We start from the raw sequence: 16842 nt of genomic DNA on the forward strand, positions 1-16842 counted from the left end.
ACAGCAAGTTTACCGTCTAGAGGGTAAACGCCAACTGGTCCTGGCATTTCCACGCTGAAGGACATTTTTGTGCTCCTTTGTTTCAATAGAAGCAACAACAAAACTCTAAAAGTCACTTTTTTTCCTTCCTCTTTTTGGTATTTTACTCTACGCAGATAACCACTCACTGGGGAGAAGCCCATCACTGACCTTTGATCCTTCATCACTGACTTCATTTCCCAAAGAAGTGAAGCATGCAGTCATTTTGACGTTACCTCACTCCTGACAAACGTGGCTAGGGGAAAAAAAATTCTGACTAATGAGATGAGAGGGAAGAAATAAGCCAGAATGAGGAGATTAGAGACCAAATTGGCAACTTTATAACTCGTTACTTTGATGATTGCTTTTGATTGGTGTTTACATTTTTACCTGAAAGCAGGCTTCAGAGACAGCAGATGGTTACAGTCGGAGTGGGATTTGAAGATGGAAAAGCAGGATGTTAGAATGCTATAGGCATGCCTGGTTTTCCATCAGCAAAAGAGACATCTTGACCTCTGGTATTTTATCGGTGGAGGAGGGTTTCTTTTCCACAAGAATTGAACTGGTTTGTTTTTGAAGCTCAGCTATTTGGAGGCATTTTTTGAATGCTCTGGACAAACCGAATGAGCTGACCTTAAGTGTGGTTGAGTCTGAGTCCATTTCCAACCCTACTTGGGATTGCTGCAGCAGCGACTCAGAAAGATATGCAGTCTGAGATCCCTCAGGGTTGCCATAACGAATGGAAACATTATCAAAGACCTCAGAAGCAAAAAACAATGACAGCATTTCTTGATTGTTTTAGAGGGAGAAATGCCATCACTCATGAGAAACAAAAATAATCAAAATCAGCAGCTGACAAATGTAAAGCAAGAAACCCACATCATGGGGAAAAAAAAGAAAGCCATAAAAAGCTTTCTGCTTTTTTTCCTCTTGTTTACAGCACTCAAAGGAAAATGAAGAAAAATTGTGCTGAAAGGTGATGAAGCTGAAGAAACCAGGAGGGGCTGGCTATAGTGTTCTAACAATCTTTTCACCTGAGGAAGCAACTGCCTTCATTTTTTTTCCCTGCTTATCTCCAGAGTTTATTTATCTCCCTTTAGTACTGCTGCACAGAGATGCCAGTTTGTACATGCTTATGAATTTCAAATAGGAATTTGGAAGAAAAGTTCTGGAATTAAGCTGCCATCTGAAATTCATCCTTATTTCTCATTTAATCAGATGCCTAAGGATGATGTGCTCCTAAGAATAATAATAGTAACACTAATAATAATAATAATGTGCAAAGCACTGTACAAGTGCTGGGATAGATGCAAGATAATCAGGTAGGACACAGTCCCTGTTCCATATGGGGTCCACCTTCTTAAGTAGGAGGGAGAACAGGTATCGAATCCCCATTTTACATCGTTAGTATTGTTAAAATTATTGGTTTGACCTTAGTGAAGCATTTCATGATGGGGAGCCGTGAAATCGTACTCCTTATCCTCCAAATCTGATTATCATGCTTCCCAATTCTCAAAGAATGCTGATCTTCTAGTCTAGTTTCTGTAGGCTGTTTTTCGGTAGCTCGTGATGATAATAATAATGGCATTTATCAAGTACAGCGAAGCAGCACGGCCTAGTGGTTCTAACCCTGGCTCTGCCACTTGTCTGCTGAATGACCTCAGCAAGTCACTTATCTACCCAGGGCCTCATTTTCCTCATCTGTAAAAGGAGAATTATGAGGGGCATGGAGTGTGGGGCATGGAATGTGTCCAACCTGATTATCTTGTATCTACCCCAGCAGTTAGTCCAGTGCCTGGCACATAGTAAGCTCTTAACAAATACCATGAAAACAACAAACAGACCAACAAAAAAACCTGATGAGATGCCAAGTACCGTGTAAACGTCTGGGACAGAAATAAAATTATCAGGTGGAATAGGGCCCTGACTTTTTAGGCATGCCACTGGTCTTCTCCAGAAATACTAGTTCTCATCTGGAGATGTTCAGAAGAAAATTGGAAGAGGAGACAGAGAGGATCATTCCATTCCATGTTTCATCTGTCAATCCATGCTAAAAATTGGGGTGCCATCTGCCCAGGAATAGAAACATTTCATTATTATTGTTTGGGGGCTTTGGCCATGCCACGCTATCCGCTATGAGCTGCTTGTCAACTTGATTATCTTGTATCTACCCCGGCACTTAGTACAGTGCTTGGCACATAGTAAGAGCTTAACATACCATTATTATTATTATTGTTAGTAGTAGTAGTATTAGTATTATCATTAGGGACACCCTTATACACCGTCCGATATACTCCACCCCCATATAAGGCAATCCTTTAAAAACATGCATCTTGCAGTTTATGGATTTATTAACTATGGTATTTAAACGCTTACTATGCACTAGGCACTGTTCTAAGAATTGGGGTAGTTACAGGACAATTGGATGGTCCCTGTCCCACATAGGGCTCCCAGTTTTAATCCCCATTTTACAGGTGAGGAAACTGAGGCACAGAGAAGTGAAGTGACATGCCCAAAGTCACACAGCAGAGAAGTGGTGGAGTCCCAGGCCTGTGCTCTTTTCACTAGGCCATGCCAGATTAAATACCGGACAAATATTACCATGCCTAGAAATGTGAATATAGATTATCACATGTCATTTCGTGCGAAAACCCTCTCCGCATCACGTCGTGGCAGAGTCCTAGTGTTGAGTGCTTCACCCTCCTGACTGTGTGGCCCGCGTATATTATCTGAGTCAGCCGGGTATGGATGCAGTCATCTCAGATGTCATCTAAGGGATAGTGCTGTGGGCTTGGGCCCACCGTCACGATGGCGAGCTAGAGAAGCGTCCAGAGCATGCGTCAACGGGGAGCCCTATTCATTATTTGTAATGCATCTCATAAGAAGCATCAGTGGAGTTTATTACGATGTGAATATTACTTGAAACGGGAAGGTTACTCTGGCTGTTATCGTAATCTATGTATCATTAACTTTCCTTGTTTAGAAAGAAGAGATCAACAGCCCTGTAAATTGATACTGTGAATGCATGAATTATCATTTGATGTTTTTCTTGAGGAGAAAAAAGTTGAATTCTGACACACTCCAAGAGGGTCAAAGTCCCTAGAAATCAAATTAACTCATGCTGGGTCTGTTGAGGAAGATTTCTGGGCAGAAATTTAAGGTGTTGAATGGCAGTCCTACAGACGATCCTATTTATTGAGTGACTCCTCTGTATGGAGCACTGTACTAAGCACTTGGGAGAGTACAATAGAAGAGTACAATAGAACAGAGTTGGTAGACACGTTCCCTGCCCACAATGAGCTAACAGTCTAGAGGGGAGACAGACATTAATATAAATAAAGAAATAAATTATGGTTATGTAAATAAATGTGGTGGGGCTGAATTTACAGACAAAATGATAACCTTTTTCATTTTTTGCGGTGTTCTGCACACAGTGGATGCTTACTGCTTCTGCTGTTATCGCTGTTCGTAGCTCTACTTTTTAACAACCACGTCTGGTTTGTTTCTGACCCACCAACATTGGAATAAGTAGCCATGAAATGTTTATGTTACTTTGGGGAGTCATACTTATAGAATTTCCATCACCCTTATACACAAGGTAAGGAATGGAACATGGGGTACTGTCAGGGAAGCATACTTTAGTTGTACTTGTGAAGCCATTAGAAAGCTTCATAAAACAATCTACTACAGTAATCCAGCCAGGTGCTGGTTGGTTGGCAGAAACTGCTACATCTACTGTAGGAATTTCTCACTAAATAACGTTCTTATTGGAGGACAAGGAAAGAGACAGCCAGAAAGCCAGGAGAAGCTTTGGGGAAATAACATGGGAGAGCTGGAGGGACTTTTTCTTTATGGTATTTGTTAAGTGCTTACTATATTCCAGTCACTGTACTAAGTGATTTGTAGATACAAGCTGCAGGTTGGACAAAGTCTGTGTCCCACATCGGGTTTATAACCTTAATCCCCATTTTACAGATGAGGTGACAGGTACAGAAAAGTAAAGTGACTTGCCCAAGGTCACACACCCGACAAGCGGTGAAGAGAGGATTAGAACCCCCATCCTTCCTATTTCCAGGTTTCTTCTTGGCTCTTCCCAGTTTCCCATGGCAGGATCATTCCCTGGCTTTCCTCCCCACCAACCCCCGTCCCCCAACTCCCACGTGGCAATTTAGTCTTGCACTTCGTTTGCTTCATCTGATGTCACTTCTTCTCTCCTCATGTTCCCCTTCCCCTCCTCCTCCCTACCCTTCATTTGTTGGGGCCTGGGAAAATGGAGAGTGGGCTTTTCTAAATAATTTCTAATGCAATCCTTTATATTTTTTTTGGTGCTGTTTTCCTCCTAAATTGATGGAGGTGATTATCCCAGGAAAAAAATGAAAGTAAAAATAGCATTTCAATAGCTCAGTGACATGGAATATTTTCTGAAGAAACATAGCCTAATGGAAAGGGAATGATTCTTGGAGTCAGAGGACCTAGCTTGTAATTCCAGCTCTGCCACTTGCCTGCTGTGTGTCCTTGGACAAATCACTTCACTTCTCTCTGCCTCAGTTACCTCATCTAAGGTTGTAAGGTTTTACCTCCTCCTTAGATTGTGAGCCCCTTGTGGGTCAAGGACTGTCCCACAAGCTGGGCTTGACGGCTAGATAGCACTTAAAAATTGCAATAATTTGTTATTATTATCAGTATTATTCAGAGGATATGATAATTATGGTATTTGTTGAGCACTTACTATGTGACAAACACTGTACTAAGTGCTGGAAATCTGATCAGCAGAGAGAATTGCAAGAAAAAGATTGAATTTGGTGCCTGGGCTTTTTCTTTTAAAGCAGAAGTAAGAGTGGTGTGCTTATTGAGTGTCCAAAGAGTACAGTGCACTAGGAAGGATAACATAAACATATGCTCCCTGCCTACAAAGACTGTAAGCTCTTAGAACACAGGAATTGAATCTACTGACTGTATTTTACCCCCCAAAGTGCTTATTTCAATACCCTGCACACAATCGGTTTGTTTGATACCGCTGTTTGATAGATCGATCTCAACAATGGAGATAGACATTGAAATATCCACTAGCGGAATAGAGCCATTGTCAATATTGACTGCATAATGTTCAGCAAAATACCATTTCCTTCAGTATGGAATAGGGAGAGAGCTCAAGATGGAAGAAAGACAGAGAGCCTATATCCCCATACTTCTGGAGCCCCCGGGAGGAAGTTTATTTATTTATCCCTCCTTTGGTCCACAGGACAGGCACAGCATGGGCAGGTGTCCTACATTGCTCCCCCGTTTCGCCTTGACTCCAATCCAGATAGGCCTCCTTCGAAAGGTGAGTTCAGAGCGTGTGCGTTTTCTTCCTAGCCGACGCTAATTCTATTTCTTCCTTAAAGGCCTCCCGAAGAAAACTCCGGCCTAGTTTCCTGGAAAAACATTCCTGTAGCTTTACCTCATTGGATGTGAGCGGTCAGTGCAATTCACCCTTAGGTTTTCTTCCTGAGAATTCATGGCGTATTACGTATCGGGGAACTTTCCAGGTTGTCTTTCTCACTCGAGGATGCGTGTTCATTGTTTTTTCTGCTTTTAGTTCAGAAAGCTGTGAGCCAGCAAGCATCTCTGGAGAGGAAAATTTGAATGCCAGCTGTGAATATCGGTTGAGAATAATTACTGGTTTGACTTCAAAGTTAGGTGGACATTTATGGTAAAATAGTGGCCCGATATTTCTTTAACAGGCTGATGTCGTGATGTGTGCAAGAGCCATTGCTGGTCAGTGTTTTGAAATGGTTGTGATTATCGATTTGCCATCGAAATAGGATTAATCCCAGTTCAGGCAGAAGACTCAGACTAACTTTGGGCTCCACCTTTGGCATTGGGTGGCATTGCTCTGCACATAGTAAGCGCTCAATAAATAGCATGGATTGATTGACTGCATCGCTAGGCATACAAATTGAACACAGGCTGGATTCTTGTTTAATATTATAAATTAAAGAGAGAAATGAATGAATTAATTAAAATAATTGTAAATTAACGAGGAGCAGCGTGGCCCAGTGGAAAGAGCACAGGCTTTGGAGTCAGAGGTCATGGGTTCAAATCCCGGCTCCGCCACTTGTCAGCTGTGTGACTTTGGGCAAGTCACTTACCTTCTCTGTGCCGCAGTTACCTCATCTGTCAAATGGGGATTAGGACTGTGAGCTCCCCGTGAGACAACCTGATCGCTTTGTAACCTCCCCAGTGCTTAGAACAGTGCTCTGCACATAGTAAGCACTTAATAAATGCCATCATTATTATTATTATTGTATTATTGTGCATCCTGTCTGTTTTATTATTTCTAGATTGAATACCAGTTTTTCCCAAGCACATATTTTTTTTAAAGAGTGCTTCAAATTGATATTTTCAAAACTAAATGACTGAATATACATAACTTGAAGCATTTTATCACACTAATTATGCTGAACCCTGGAAGAAGTTCTCTCTGAGAAAACTTGTCAGATAAAATGAAAACGCTATGCTTCATGAGTCATTGTCTTTCAGGCAGCAAAAGCCCACTTTCCTACTCTGGTGGAAATATTTACAGACCTAGTAAAATGCTTTCTTAGCAGATTTTTATTTTATTTTATTGCAGACCCTGAGATTGGATTTTTTGTGTCGATTTCGCCTTTGTATTTCAGTCAATAGGAATCAGGGCAGAGCTTGGCCTGTAGACTGTTGCTCAATCTAGTGAACGAAACATAAAAGGACCACAGAGAGCGTCTTTATTTCATCCTTTATTAGATGGCACTCTAAATATCCTCTTCAAGAATAGTGTGCCAAATGGATGAGGGCACAGTGATGACTTCTCAGAGATACTTAATTCCGTGAGCACAGAGCAATGTATTCCTTATCCCTACCAGCAGTGTTTATCTATGGGCACCGGAGACTGGGCCAGAGAGTGCAGATGGCTTGGTGCAGATCATCACCACTACTGCAAAAACAACTCCAGCCCATCCCTGCTGGCTGTAGGATGCTCCTTTCCCCTTTTAATCCTTGCTATCTGAGCAGTGCTTCCCCCGAATGGAAAGGAGCCCAAACTGTATGTTCATGGGCATGGTGAGAAGTGTACAAGAATTTCCCTCTTAGCACCACGCACGCTCACAGATGAAGTCTCGCTCTGTCAACATCAAACCAAAAAAATAACTCTGCGGCTAATTCCTTTATCGTGTCTCATGAGAAATGGGGAAAAGGCCAGTGGAGGAATGCAAGACAGTGAGCTCATTGTGGGCGGGGAATGGATCTGTTTGTTGTTGTATTGTCCTCTCCCAAGTGCTCAGGATAGTGCTACGCACACAGTAGCGCTCAATAAATACGATTGAATTGAACTGAAGAGAGCGAGGATTCCGGCGGCTAGCCAGCATTTTTCCAGTCCTGCCACCAGCAGAGACTGAAGGCCATGGGCTACTAGGGAACCTATGTAGTGTGTCATAGGTTGTTGGTAGTTGGCATGGCAACTGGAAGAGGGCTGTGGCCAGGGAAGGCGCTTAAGAGAAAAATTGGTGGCAAAGGTGTGGCCATAACAGTGGACTTGCCCCCCGCCCCCAAATTGAGTCCACCATAGACATGTGTGGGACACGGGCAGTCACCAATGTCTAGCTATAAGTGCCAGGAGTTGCTATGTGTCTCCATTAGCTGTTTGCATCAGTATGGCACAAGGGCTGCCAGTCAATCTATAGTCCATTTGTCAGTCAGTCAATCAATCAATCATATTTATTGAGCGCTTACTATGTGCAGAGCACTGTACTAAGCGCTTGGGAAGTATAAATTGGCAACATATAGAGACAGTCCCTACCCAACATTGGGCTCACAGTCTAAAAGGGGGAGACAGAGAACAAAACCAAACATACTAACAAAATAAAATAAATAGAATAGATATGTACAAGTAAAATAAATAAGTAGAGTAATAAATATGTACAAACATATATATATATACCATTTGTCGATTGGTCATCTTTTCTGAATCAATTGACCCACAGTGTTTTATTGAGTGTCTCTTGGGTACAGAGCACTGTAGTTCGCTCTCTGGAGGGTACAATACGGTTACTAGGTATGATTGCTGACCCCTAGACTGTAAGCTCATTGTGGGTAGGGAATCAATCAATCAATCAATCAATCATATTTATTGAGCGCTTACTATGTGCAGAGCACTGTACTAAGCGCTTGGGAAGTACAAATTGGCATCACATAGAGACAGTCCCTACCCAACAGTGGGCTCACAGTCTAAAAGGGGGAGACAGAGAACAGAACCAAACATACCAACAAAATAAAATAAGTAGGATAGAAATGTACAAGTAAAATAAATAAATAAATAAATAAATAGAGTAATAAATATGTACAACCATATATACATATATACAGGTGCTGTGGGGAAGGGAAGGAGGTAAGACGGGGGGATGGAGAGGGGGACGAGGGGGAGAGGAAAGAAGGGGCTCAGTCTGGGAAGGCCTCCTGGAGGAGGTGAGCTCTCAGCAGGGCCTTGAAGGGAGGAAGAGAGCTAGCTTGGCGGATGGGCAGAGGGAGGGCATTCCAGGCCCGGGGGATGACGTGGGCCGGGGGTCGATGGCGGGACAGGCGAGAGCGAGGTACAGTGAGGAGATTAGTGGTGGAGGAGCGGAGGGTGCGGGCTGGGCAGTAGAAGGAGGGAAGGGAGGTGAGGTAGGAGGGGGCGAGGTGATGGAGAGCCTTGAAGCCCAGGGTGAGGAGTTTCTGCCTGATGCGCAGATTGATCGGTAGCCATTGGAGGTTTTTGAGGAGGGGAGTAATATGCCCAGAGTGTTTCTGGACAAAGATAATCCGGGCAGCAGCATGAAGTATGGATTGAAGTGGAGAGAGACACGAGGATGGGAGATCAGAGAGAAGGCTAGTGCAGTAGTCCAGATGGGATAGGATGAGAGCTTGAATGAGCAGGGTAGCGGTTTGGATGGAGAGGAAAGGGCGGATCTTGGCAATGTTGCGGAGCTGAGACCGGCAGGTTTTGGTGACGGCTTGGATGTGAGGGGTGAATGAGAGAGCGGAGTCGAGGATGACACCAAGGTTGCGGGCTTGTGAGACGGGAAGGATGGTAGTGCCGTCAACAGAGATGGGAAAGTCAGGGAGAGGACAAGGTTTGGGAGGGAAGACAAGGAGCTCAGTCTTCGACATGTTGAGCTTTAGGTGGCGGGCGGACATCCAGATGGAGATGTCCTGAAGGCAGGAGGAGATGCGAGCCTGGAGGGAGGGGGAGGGAATGTGTCTGTTTATTACAATAATACTTATTGTTATTGTTGTACTCTTAATAATAATAATAATAATGATGATGGCATTTATTGAGCACTTACTATGTGTCAAGCACTGTTCTAAGTGCTGGGGAGGTTACAAGATGATCCGGTTGTCCCTCAGGGGGCTCGCAGCCTTAATCCCCATTTTACAGATGAGGTAGCTGAGGCCCAGAGAAGTTAATTGACTTGCCCAAAGTCACACAGCTGACAAGTTGCGGAGCCAGGAATTGAACACATGACCTCTGACTCCAAAGCCCATGCACTTTTCCAGTGAGCCATGCTGCTACTCTTCTAAGCTCTTAGTACAGTGCTCTGCAAACAGAAAGTGCTCAGTAAATACCATTGACTGACTGACTACAGGAGCTATCGGTCCAGTAGATGAGCATTTCCTCAAGACTGTAAACTCGCAGGTTGCGAAAATGTCTAGTAAACTCTGCTACATTGCACTCTCTCATGCCCTCAGTGCAGTGCTCCGCACAGAGTAAGAGCTCAGTGAATACGATTGATCTGTTGGTTGATCGTGCTTCCACTTTGGCCTTTTCCATTTTTACTGCAAATTTTGTTTCAGAAAGGAATTTGTAGTGAACCAGGGTGACTACTTTCACATATCAACCAGTTTGGATAAACGCATAACTGTTTTCAAATGGAAGCAAATGTTTATTATTTTTTCCAGTTTTCATCTTGTGTATTGTACCCATCGAAAGCCATGAAAATCGATATTTGCATGCTAGATTTCCCAGCCGTATAAATTGAGACAACTGTAAAAATTGTTCGCACAATTAAACAAAATACCTGAATAGTTGCCACTTCTGGTTTGAAAAGGCTGCTAGTGACAGTGAGATTGTATCAGGGGGCATGTGGCTCTAGCAGCTATTCGTAGTTTTGCTTTAGGTACCACGTATTGTAGATGCAGAGTATACACGGTAAAAAGTATACTCTGCGGAAAGTTAATCTTTTTTTTTATAATGGTACTTGCTCAGCATTTAATATGTGCCAGACACTGTACAAAGCACTGGGGTAGATACAAGATAATCAGGTCGGACGCAGCCTCTTCCCACATAGGGCTCTCAGTTTAAGTTGGAAGAAGGAGGATTTATTCCCCATTTTATAGATGTTGTAGGTAACTGAGGCACAGAGAAGTCAAGTGACTTGCCCAAGGTCACACAGCAGATGTGTCCGAACTGGAATTAGAACTCAGGTCCTCAAGTCCCCAGGCTTTTTCCGCTAGGCCATCCATGCTTTCCATAAAGCTCGTATCAAGTCTCAGGAATAAGGAATTGGCAGACCATGTGGACAGCACTTTTTTTTCCATAATATGTTTTATCTCGACCTGCTTGTCATGTTTTCTCCCTAATCATGCTCATTTTTATTTGGGGCTGAGGAAGGAGGAGTTGGGAGTAAGAGGGAGGGAGGCATTGGGTGAATGATTCTGTCTTAGAAGCAATCTACGACCTCAAAACCCTAAAATGCCTTACTTGTGGTGCTACTTCTTTGTGTATTTATGGTCTCCATTTTAGAGCTTTAAGTTATATTTAGGTTTAATAATGATAGTGCAGTGGTGAATGATAGTGTCCCCGCTACAAAATATATTACCTCAGATATAGTTACAGCATATCTCTTGTAACAAAATGGAATGGACAAGTAAAACCAATGGGGAAGTCAATTTGGGAGAATCTGTTCTTCAAAACTGCAGTATTTAAATCATGTACAATCTGCAGCTATATCAGTTATGCTTGTGATGTTTTTGTGCATGACCTTCAAATTGCTGATTTTATTACTGAATAAGGGTGTAAATTCCAGAGCTTAACTAGCACTTTAATGTCAAAATACATTACAATGTAATTAACTAGGGCTGCCTCTGTAAATAGAAAAATAGTCACAACCCTCACCATAAACCACTTAATAAAAATCTACCATGCATCAGCATTCCCCATTAGGGTAATTTTTCCTCTCTGCAATTCTCAGTATTCAAGGTATACCCTAAAAATATATCAGTTTCATCCTTAAGGCATTATTATTTTGAAATTGATTATTAGTAGCACAATCATGTTAATATTTTAAACCAAGTTTAATAGGTTCATTTTCATATGTAGGCAGGGTCCAAGAACTTCCTGCGGGAGTTTTCTCTACATTTCTGTCTTCAAAATTGAAACTCTTAACACAGCTAGGCATTCTCTCCCATTCTGCGGAAGGCTGTAAAGAAGCGCTTAGTACAGTGCCCTGCACATAGTAAGCACTCAGTAAATACGATTGAATAAATGAAACAGATCTACTCTCTTGAGATCCATCAAACAGTGGCGTTAATTGAGCGCTTAACAATGTGCCAAGCACTGGATTAAGTGCTTGGGAGTGGACAGTACAAACGAATAAGAATAGACAGTCCCTGCCCACAGGGAGTTTACAGACTAGGTGGGGAGACCAACGTTAAAATAAATTAAGGGTGGATATGTTCATAAATGCTGTGAAGATGAGGCTACAGAGAACTTTAAGGAGTATAAAGGGGAATTTTCAGCCCAGTGCTACTTCCTTTGGTGCAAGGATTAAAATTTTTCCATTGTGGCCTCGTGGAAAGAGCAGTGGTCTTAGGAGTCAAGAGACTTTTGGGTAACAGTAATGATGGCATTTGTTAAGCGCTTACTATGTGTGAAGCACTGTACTAAGCGCTTGGGGGGGATACAAGGTGATCAGGTTGTCCAACGTGGGCTCACAGATTTAGTCCCAATTTTACAGATGAGGTAACTGAGTCCCAGAGAAGTTAAGTGACTTGCCCAAAGTCACACAGTTGACAAGTGGTGGAGCCAGAATTAGAACCCATGACCTCTGACTCCCAAGCCCGGGCTCTTTCCACTGAGCCCGCTGCTTCTCCTAAGCCCCAGGCAAGTCATTAGATCTTTTTGGGCCTCAATCCCCTTGTTTGTAACATGTTATGAGATATCTGTTCTCCCTATCTCTGAGATTGGGATCCCAAAGTAGAACAGGGACTTTGATCAAATTACCTTGTATTACTGTCTGTCTCCCCCCCCCCCCCCCCCCCCCCCCCCCCCCCCCCCCCCCCCCCCCCGTCAGGATGGTAAACTCATTATGGGCAGGGAACAATACGTATGTTAATTTGGTTGTTTTGTATTCCCCAAGTGCTTAGTACAGTGCTCTGTAAGTGCTCAGTATTGACCCCAGTGCTTAACACAGCACTTTATTTTCATTACCTTCACCTTCATCATTACCATTAATTTTCTGTCTGTACTCACCCAAGCACTTACTACAGTTCTTTGCACATGGTAAGTGCTCAGCAAATACCACTAGTTGAGCAGAGCTTAACAAATACCACCATCATCGTCTTTTAGACTGTGAGCCCAATGTTGGGTAGGGACTGTCTGTATATGTTGCCAATTTGTACTTCCCAAGCGCTTAGTACAGTGCTCTGCACATAGTAAGCGCTCAATAAATACGATTGGTGATGATTATCATCGTCACTAGCTCCATGAATAATAATAATTATTATGGTACTTGTTAAGTGTTTACTATGTGCGAAGCACCCTTCTAAGCACTGGGGTAGATACAGGTTAAGCAGATTGGACAGAGTATCTATCCCGTATGGGGCTCACACTCTTAATCCCCCTTTTACAGATGAGGTAACCGAGGCCCAGAGAAGTTAAGTGACTTGCCTAAGGTCACACAGCAGGCATGTGGTGGTGGTAGGATTAGAACCCACATCCTTCCGACTCCCAGCCCCGTGTCCTATCCCCTAAGCCACACTGTCTCTCGTAAGTGGCTTTAGAATAAGTGGCGGTATTAAACCCATTTCTGCCCTCCACAAGGCGGACAGTGGTCTGGTTTAAATTTCACCAGATTTAACCAATCAATCATACTTTTTGACTGCTTACTATGTGCAGAGCACTGTACTAAGCACTTGGGAGAGTAAAATAAACAGAGTTGGTAGAAACATTCCCTGCCTACAACGAGTTTATAGTCTAAAGGGGAGTTTACAGTCGGGTAAAGTCCTTGAGAGCAGGGATCATGTCTACCAACTGGTATTGGGATCAATCAGTACCATTGATTGTTTGATAGAGGAATGGGTCTTCTCTTCCTCACTTCAAATTTCCTTCAGTACTCAGTGCAATTACACTATGGAAAAAATAATAATGATACTTCTAATGATAATAATTGTGGTATTTAAGCACTCACTATGTACAAGACACTGTACTAAGTGCTGGGGTAGATTCAAGGTTGGATCGGGTTGGACACGGCCCCTGTCTCACATGGGGCTCACAGTCTTAATCCCTATTTTACAGATGAGGTAATTGAGGACAGGGAATTCATTCATTCATTCAATCGTATTTATTGAGCGTTTACTGTGTGCAGAGCACTGTACTAAGTGCTTGGGAAGTACAAGTTGGCAACATATAGAAACGGTCCCTACCCAACAGCGGGCTCACAGTCTAGAAGGGGGGAGGCAGACAGCAAAACAAAACATATTAAGAAAATAAAATAAATGGAATAGTGAATATGTACAAGTAAAATAGAGTAATAAATATGTTCAAACATATATACAGGTGCTTTGGGGAGGGGAAGGAGGGGGAGAGGAAGGAGGGGGCTCAGTCTGGGAAGGCCTCCTGGAGGAGGTGAGCTCTCAGTAGGGCTTTGAAGGGAGGAAGAGAGCTAACTTGGTGGATGTGCGGAGGGAGGGCATTCCAGGCTTTTCCAAGATCACACAGCAGACATGTGGCCAAGTTGGAATTAGAACTCAGATCCTTCTTCCACCTATGGGGGCCATGGACTGCAGAGGACAGAATGAATGGGTCGAGGCTCAAAACTTTGAGATTTTTTATGTCCCCTGTCCCCCGGCAACTTGCTCTCTCCTCTCCCCTCCAGCCCAAGGGCTGAAATAGGCAAGTTGGAGAGGAGTGGGAAGGAACCATCACTTATCCTGTACTTTAGGGGGAAGGGACGGTGATCCATAGGGAAGATTAGGGATTTTTCTCACATCCACAGTAATGGGAACTGAGTCAGGGAGCTCCGATTGGATTTGCCCCAGGCTTCAAACTCTCAGCCTAAAATAGAGTGGACATGCAGATCTAACTCAAACAGGAATGAAGTGCTCTATTCTCGCCTTGTTAGTTAGACCTTATGCATGTAATTCCATTTGATATTCAAAACACTTATTACCCGGCGTCATTTTCTTATGGGTATTTACTGTTGAATTTGGATGTGCTCTATCTGTCTCTTCCAGCCTGCGCAAGATGTGAGAAATTAATCTGGGAATGTTACAGAACCTTTTGCCTTTTTCGTGTGTTTGAAGCGGCCCCTTGGTCGCTGAATAATTACTTATGCCAAGAGATACTTTATTTAGAAAAGCAAAGGAAGTGAAATTGTGTGATGCAAAGTTTTACACAAAGCAGTCTCGTGGAAATTGTGCAGTTGCCTGCCATCCTGAATTAGGGCTTTAATGAATGAAATCTGTCTGTAGCGTGCAAGCTCTCAGGCCACAAAATACTCACTGTGAGACTTTCTTTTTCTTTTTGTTGCTTTCTTCTTGGACCGTTTGTTACATTTTTCAGCCTTACATTTATTCATTTCATATGTGCAGTTGCATTCGTGAGCGGCTGCTTGGGCATTCGCTGTTTGTTTTTGGTGGATAACCCACAATACAAGACCAACACGTATGCTCAAAGCGTATGAGAACTTGAGTCAAGATTGGAGGAAAGAAAAAACGCCAGAGCCTGAGACATGGGGTTATCAGCGGAACACAAAAACCAGTTTGGTGACCGACATGTTCTTTTGAAGATTATTTCTTAGAAATCTGCTCTGTGAGACAATCTTTGGACAGCTCCCCCATTAGAATGAAAGCTCCTTGTAGGCAGGAAATATGTCTTGTGTTTCTCTTTGGGCCTCTGGGCCCATAACCCAGAGGTTGAAGGGTCGCAATCTTCCCCTGCAATATTTCTTCCCTCTAGACTGTAAGCTCATTATGGGCAGGGAATGTGTTTTTTTTTCTGTTATACTCTCCCAAATGCTTAGTACGGTGCTCTCTGCACAGTAATCACATGATAAATGCGATTCACTGACAGGTCTTAGGGTAGTGCATTTCACTAAAATGGTGCTTAACACCATAATAATAGATAATAGTACTACTGCTACAGCTCCTATTACTAAAAAACCCCTCCCTTGACCCCATGACACCTTCCAGTTATTGCCCCATTTCCCTCCTACCATTCCTCTCCAAACTCACTGTCCCCATTTCTTCTTCAACTGTTCCTCAATCCCCTGCAATCTGGTTTCTGCCCTCACCACTCCACAGAAATGGCCCTCTTTAAGGTCACTAAATGATCTCTCTCTTGCCAAATCCAATGGCCTCCACAAAATCCTAATTCCAGTCTTCATCCTCATCCTAGTCCTGGTCCAAGCACTCCTTTCCCACCTTAACTGCATCAGTCTCCCCCTGCATCCTGTCTCTGTCTTATCCAGACCATTCTTCACTCTGCTATCCAATCATTTTTTGGAAAAACCCTTCAGTCCATATCTTCCCCATTCCTAAAAAGCCTGCAGTGCTTGTCCGTCCACCTCTCCATCAGACGGAAACTCTTTACCATCAGCTTTAAGGCTTTCAGTGAGTTCTCTCCTTCCTACCTAAATTCACTGATCTCTGTACTAAAACTCAATCTGCCCACTCTGCTTCTCTAACAACGACCTGTTCTCTCTACCTCAATCTCATCTATCCCACCAACTATCCTTTGCATGGAATTCCCTTTCATACGTGATAGTCCACCATTCTCCCTACCTTCAAAACCCTCTTAAAAACACATCCCCTCCAAGAGGCTTGCCAAGTCTAACCCCTTTATTCCCCCATCTGCCCTCCCCTATGGGTCGACTATGCCTTGTTACCCACCCCAGTCCCACAATGTTTATGTAAATCAATCAGTCTTATAAGTGCTTAGTACAGTGCTCTGCACACGGTAAGCACCCAATAAATACGATTGAATGAAATATGATTGAATGAATTTATTGAGCTCTTACTGTGTGCAGAGCACTGTACTAAGTGCTTGTCCGTTGTTGGGTAGGAATTGTCTCTGTTGCCGAATTGTACTTTCCAAGCGCTTAATACAGTGCTTTGCACACAGTAAGCACTCAATAAATACGATTGATTGAATGAATGAGTGAAGGAATGAACAGAATTAGCCAACAGGTTTTCTGCCCATATCCAGGTTACAGTCTAAAAGGGGAGACAGACATCTGAACAAATAAGTAATATATAATATGTAATTTAAATACTAATAATAGTAATAATGGTATTTTTAAGCACTTACTATGTGTGAAGCACTGTTCTAAGCGTTGGGGGGGGGTACAAGGTGATCAGGTTGTCCCCTGTGGGACTCAAAGTTTTAATCCCCATTTTACAAATGAGGTAACTGAGGCACAGAGAAGTTAAGTGGCTTGCCCAAGGTCACACAGCTGACAAGTGGCGGAGTCAAGATTCAAAGATATGGACATGATTACTGTGGGGTTTGGGGTGGGGCAGATATCAAATGTCTACTATTTCCCCTATCCCTAA

At 43.1% G+C, this 16842-nt stretch overlaps 1 protein-coding gene across 17 annotated transcripts in view; it reads left to right on the forward strand.

Moving 5' to 3' along the window:
• ADGRL3 (adhesion G protein-coupled receptor L3) overlaps nt 1–16842 on the forward strand; it is a 694363-nt gene that overhangs the window by 507573 nt on the left and 169948 nt on the right. For 16 of the 17 annotated variants that reach the window (XM_038759779.1, XM_038759784.1, XM_038759785.1 and 13 more), the window contains one exon: nt 5261–5341. The exons of the other annotated variant lie outside the window; for it this stretch is intronic. In XM_038759779.1, coding sequence (XP_038615707.1) covers nt 5261–5341 — 81 coding nt within the window. The remainder of the gene's footprint in view (nt 1–5260; nt 5342–16842) is intronic. 17 annotated transcript variants of the gene reach the window in all.

Source organism: Tachyglossus aculeatus, chromosome 17 (genome assembly GCF_015852505.1).
Source record: "Tachyglossus aculeatus isolate mTacAcu1 chromosome 17, mTacAcu1.pri, whole genome shotgun sequence".
NCBI lineage: Eukaryota > Metazoa > Chordata > Mammalia > Monotremata > Tachyglossidae > Tachyglossus > Tachyglossus aculeatus.